The sequence below is a fragment of the Pseudochaenichthys georgianus genome, chromosome 5 (genome assembly GCF_902827115.2).
Source record: "Pseudochaenichthys georgianus chromosome 5, fPseGeo1.2, whole genome shotgun sequence".
NCBI classification, from domain to species: Eukaryota; Metazoa; Chordata; class Actinopteri; order Perciformes; family Channichthyidae; genus Pseudochaenichthys; species Pseudochaenichthys georgianus.
The window spans coordinates 33397854-33403859 of record NC_047507.1 but is presented as its reverse complement, the minus strand read 5'-3'; the positions used below and the strand labels follow the sequence as shown (position 1 = coordinate 33403859).

At 40.4% G+C, this 6006-nt stretch overlaps 1 protein-coding gene across 1 annotated transcript in view; it reads right to left on the bottom strand.

Annotated features, from left to right (window-relative positions):
• Positions 1-6006, bottom strand: part of st3gal8 (ST3 beta-galactoside alpha-2,3-sialyltransferase 8) — a 46660-nt gene that overhangs the window by 4032 nt on the left and 36622 nt on the right. Inside the window, exons 5-8 of the mRNA XM_034082909.2 lie at positions 3985-4178; positions 3660-3839; positions 776-821; positions 354-473 (exon numbers count right to left, since the gene is read on the bottom strand). Of these exons, the coding sequence (XP_033938800.1) occupies positions 354-473; positions 776-821; positions 3660-3839; positions 3985-4178 (540 nt within the window). The remainder of the gene's footprint in view (positions 1-353; positions 474-775; positions 822-3659; positions 3840-3984; positions 4179-6006) is intronic.

Sequence of the window (6006 nt, the reverse complement as noted above, 5' to 3'; positions counted from 1 at the left end):
TAGTATGTCATAAAGAGTCACAGAATAGTACGTCACACTAAGTAATAGTATAGTATGCAATTAAAAAGTGATAGTAGGCTATAGTATGTCATAAAAAGTAATTTAAAAAGTCTTATGTACTACATAACAAATATTGGAAAAAAGTGATATAGTGTAAAATGTCATAAAAAGTAATAGAATAGCATATCAAAAAAGGCATAATATAGTATGTAATTTCAAGGTTATATTATAGTTTGCCATGAACTTGATGAAAGTGGTCATCTTAGGGCAGGGCATATTGAGGTTCTTTATCTTTTAAATGCTATAACACAGTTGTGTGGCTCATAGCCCCCTGAAGCCCTCGCCCCTCCTACCTGGTCGCAGGTGTGCAGAGCGAAGATGAGGGCCAGCATGCCGGTGGATGGGTAGCGCCCGTGACCCTCGGTCCAACGCTCGTGAGTGTACTTGAAGAACACCGGGTTCACCACCAGAACCTGCACACAGTGTTACCATTATGATACATATGAGAGTGTTCACAGGCTTGCTGGTGTTTATCACATCTTTTCTTAAACTTGCAGTGTCATCTGTGTGATTATACAGATGATAGGGTGTTCTGGGTGACATTTTGGAAACGCCCACATGTATGAACATATTTTTCAGTTATTGAAACCAGAAGTGAAAAATAAAATAAAAGCGTGACACTTAAAAGCATAAATCAAAACTTCTTCTTAAGGGCGGAAGTAGTACAAACAACAACAGAGTGTAATCAGAGAGCATGATGGAACATTTATCTTACCTTGTCTTTATCAGCCTCCACTCGTTCTTTAACCCTCATGTAGGTCCTGGACACACAGACACACAAATAAATACCGGTCAGAGTTTATGTCAGGACTGTATTTTAGAAAATACAGCACCATATAAAAGATATGGAACATTGTATGTACAACAATGCTAAACAATAAAAGTTAGCCCTCATTTTGATGCTTATGTATTCTCAAATGTATAAACACAAAACTAAGAACTAAAAAGTCAAACTGTATGGTAATTTCTCTTCTGTTATTATAATTATATATTATTGAAGTTTACTTACTAATTGTATATTTTTTAGAGCCGGGACTCGATTAAAAAAATTAATCTAATTAATTAGAGGCTTTGTAATTAATTAATCGAAATTAATCGCATTTTTAAAAATCGCATTTTTAAGCACAGGGCCATCTAAACTAATTTACAGATGGCCCTGAGCCCAATAGAGATTGCCCTGAAAAATGCATGCGGACGAAATGGCACGAAGGGTTTGGGGGGCCTCCCCCTAGACATTTTTTAATTTTTGCAGGTCTTAGATGCTGTCTGGTGCATTCTCTAGACTGAATTATAAGATGAACCACCACAATATTATATTGTACAATTTCAATTGTATTCTTCATTTCACTTGTTTGTTTGTTCTTGTTTGTGTTTGCTCGCTTGCGTGCCCTGCATAGCTTTAAGAAATACTTAAGTTGTTGGTCAAAACACTTTCCATCTGATGAAGGCAAATGCCTTCCCAGATGGAAAAAAGTAGAAAACATTACATTCAGTTATAACTGCCAAAACAAACATTATTTACACTATTATGGCCCCTGTTAAAAATGTTTGTAATGTTATCTACTGTAAGTTGGTCGAACGAATGCCTCCTCATCCGGAAGCTGACCGAGCAGACCCGAGCAGCAGTCGAGAGGAGCCGAGCGCATCCGCGAAGCACACGTCAGAGTTCCCGTTAGCCGGCAAATCTAAATATCTTCGGTCAAAATAATTTCCATTTAGAGCAATACCGCTTCAGTTGCGCCACTTATGTGACAGACAAGAAGAGTATGTGACAGACAAGAATAGTCAACTCTAATGTCTAACACTTAATGTGGAGAAAGAGATGTCCTGTATGGGTTGATTGTGCGTTGATCTGTTGGTAATGCCTCGGGGTTCCGGTGGGCATGTAAACAAATGCATAATGCTTTGTGGCCTCATCCAGTTGCATAGCGACACTTATTGTGTAGTTGTCTTTTAATAAGCAGGTAGTCCTATCATTAGCTAGAACTAGCTGGATCTGATCGATATGGACATAAACGCGAGTGAAGTCTAATCTGACGGGAGAGAGAGATCAGCTGCTGCTGACGAGTCGAGACTCGACACGCAGCTCTGCATGATCGCATGCAGCGGTGAGCGGAACAAAAGTAACACACACTTCAGGTTAGAATATCACACGTAGCTATTTTAATTACCTCTCAAACTACCTAAACTAGTTATACTGTAGATATGTTTAGTTTTACTGTCGGGTCACTCATTACTAGATCCGCGAGCTGCATGATACTGGCATAATAGATTGCCCGATCGGGCAACCAGCAGGTGAGGCTTCATTGCCCGAGCTAAATACTAGATGGCCCCGGGCCATCGGGCAGTCCTTAATGTCGAGCCCAGTGACAATCCAGTGAGCTGGTTATTTTCTCAGACGTGGACTTACTTATCCTGGCCCTGAAACCAGTCATCTGGTTGAGTGTGGGTTGGGTCAGGGTGTGGTTCCTTGCACTCGGAGTCGGGCTAACGTCCACGCTAGCTGCTACATGCTTTGCATTTAGGTGATACTTTAGGCTTGATGAGCTGCAGTGATATGCAAATTCTTTTTTGCATAATTTGCACACAACCGTGCTCTTATCGACGCTTCCATCCGTCCGTTTTTTAAAACAAAATGTCCCATCCACGGGGCGACCAAAGCGGTCTCATCAGCTTGTTCGTTCATGTTTGACTATTGTTCACCGGGGTTTGTTGTTGTTTGAAGTCCCATGCTGAAGTCATGAACGTTAGTTGGTGCTCCAGTATAATCGGTACGCCTGAAACTCATCCAGTGAGAAACGTTCCGCTGTGCAAAAATAAGTGCGATTAAAATGCGTTAATTTTTTTTAACGCGTTAATTTTTGTGTAATTAATTAATCGTAATTAACGCGTTAAAGTCCCGGCCCTAATATTTTTTAACCATTATTAAACATTGTTTCTACAATTGTTTCTGCGCGCGCGGGGGGAGGGGGGGTGCGTAGTAATCAGCAGCGAACCGCTTCAACACGTGTATTTCGGTTTATTCAAGGCATTATTTTTGTTATTCTACAGTATTGTTGTTTTATAGTTATTTGTTAATGTATACAACCCAATTTATGTTCTTTGAAATTGAAAAGGATATTGCATTGTGTTTGTTACTTTCGTTGCAGTTGTATGTGTCTTAAGTGTAATTTGGCTTGGCTTTCTATTTTGTATGGACATGATTTTATTTTGAAGGAGAGTTAGCGCAGTTGACAGGAAGTTGTTGTTGCTATGGAAACAACGTGACGGAGATGAATGGAGAAAAAGTAATATCTACATATAAAGACAGAAAGTAAACGATAGCGTTTAGGGTTAAGTGTTAGCACCCCCGAAGAGGCACAAGCTCTTACGTTGATATTGGAGATTTCAATAAATAAAATAAAAAATACGAGAAAAAAAAAAGAAGATGAATATTCGAATAACGAAATTGAAACCCGAATAGTACTCCAACGAACGAATATTCGGGTACAGCCCTAGATATTTGCATGCAAGTCTGAAAGTTCACATCTAGCTATGACTAGTAACTAGATAGGAAAACATGTGAACATTTTGAGTGTATTTGTATTCATATTTGGTACGTTTTGACTTCTCCGGTGGACAGTGCGCTGGTCAGCCACTCCATGTCTCGCAGTTTGAACGGCAGCAGGACGAGGCTGACGCCGCGCGCCACGTCCACCGCGCTCTCCGGGTACAGGAAGTGATGCGTGGTCCGATTCCCAACGTCTTTCTCAAACCCTCGAGTCACCGCCTTGTTCATCCTGTTGAGGAGAAAAGTGAGGAGGAAAATAAATAGGAGAAGGATAAGACTGATGAAGGACATTGAGAAAGAAGAAGAAGATGTGGAGGACAGTGGAGAGGATGAGGAGGCAGAGGATGAGGAGCAGAGGATAAGTTAGGACGTACCGGATTACAGAGTTGTGGGAATTGATCAGGTCTCCGTTTCCTGAGTCCCGCAGGTTGCCGGAGTTTCCGACTACCGCACAATGACGGCAACTGGAGGGGAGGGGCCTGAAGTCCACAGTGGGCGGGGAGATGACCTTAAACATGTCGGACATCACCTTCTCTAACGTCTGATCATTGCCGGCCCTCTGGAGACTCTGTGGAGAAATACAGCATGTTGCAATATTTTATTAACATATAGCTTTTCTCAAAATACACTCAACATCTCTAAAAACGTTTTTTCTTCATTCATGTTTTTGTTTTATGATGTTAAGGTGAGGCAAGCAAGTTGATGAATATAGATTGAAGTGCTTTACATTAGAAGTTAAAAGCGTCTAGACAAAATTCAGAAGAAATACAGTTATTTAAAAGCCAAGAAAATATAAATACAATTAACCAAAAATAGATTAAAGAAATACAATACCAAAAGTTACAGTGTTAGATATGAATAGTTATTTGATTCTCACACACACACACACACACACACACACACACACACACACACACACACACACACACACACACACACACACACACACACACACACACACACACACACACACACACACACACACACACACACACACACACACACACACACACACACACACACACACACCCCCCCCCCCCCCCCCCCCACTGCCCCCCTTTAATCTACTAATGGTTTCTGCAGCAGGACGTGATCTATAAATGCAGGACACAGACTCATCTGTCTCTTCAGACTGTGGCTGTCATTTAGAAAAGCCAATTTAAGACTTGTTTTATATTTTGAAAATGACTATGTACTGATAAGCTCTGTAAAACCATCATGCCGGACATTATACATTGGTCTTTGGCATTCTAATCACACATCTTTGATCTGTGATCAGCTGATATAACCCATAGCAGTGTTAGTGCATCAATTCAATGCTTCCAGTGAACAGCCTGCAATCATTCTGTGTGTTATTGCTCTAACGTGCAGTTATATTTGAAAATGTTGCTACACATTTTAGATTGAGTTTTAGAATTAGGACAAAAATAGAGTTGAATGCTGCAGATTAGGGGTGTAACGGTTCACAGAAGTCACGGTTCGGTTCATACCTCGGTTTGGGGGACACGGTTCGGCACGGGTTCGGTACAACAAGGAAAAGTAAAAAAAAGTCCCAAATGCATAATTTTTTTTGCTGTTATTTATTTTTAACAGTAGTGCAAGTTTTGGTATAAAAATAAGGAACTCTAACATTTGGAATCATTAACTGTATTACACAGTTAAAAACAAACCACACTCAGATGGCCATATTATTTATAATGGCTGATGTCAAACTAAAAGGTTCAATAAGCTGTACAACTAAAAAGAATGTCTTGAAAATATTAAAATAAATAATAAGAAAGTGTTTCAATCACAATCAATAAAAGGCAATACAGAACTGTATAACATCTCCTGATGTCAAAATATAAAATAAATACAATGATAAATATAAAACAAAATAAAATCTGTACCTTTAGGAGCAATGTCTAACATGTGTCATTAACTTGTGTTGAGGCCATTATGCCTAAATAAAGGTACTCAAGCTTTACTCTATTTTCAAGTTGTTCTTCAAAAAGATGAGTTTGTCTACGTTGTCAGCAGTGAGGGCAGATCTGTTGGCAGTAACTATGTCACCTGCCGTCGAGGAAGCCCTCTCGCTGGGGACTGAGACTGACTCAGATGTGATTGAGCATGTTTGACGTGTTACCACTAGCATACCGCACCGCTGTCGAACAACGCCGACACACCGTCCTCGTCCGATCCACAACTCGCACCCCATCATTGTTGTAGTCCACAGGGAACCCGAAAGGTTCCCACACACCTGATTTAAAAGAAGCAGGTGGGTCTTCTAGCTCCTCTGTGTTGTGTGAACTCGCCATAGCTACTAACTTTTCTTCTTCATGTATTGTGTTCGTTTTGTTGTGTTTTGTTCTTCATTTGTTATTTACGGGCGGCTGGCTTTTAGGCACAATACCGCC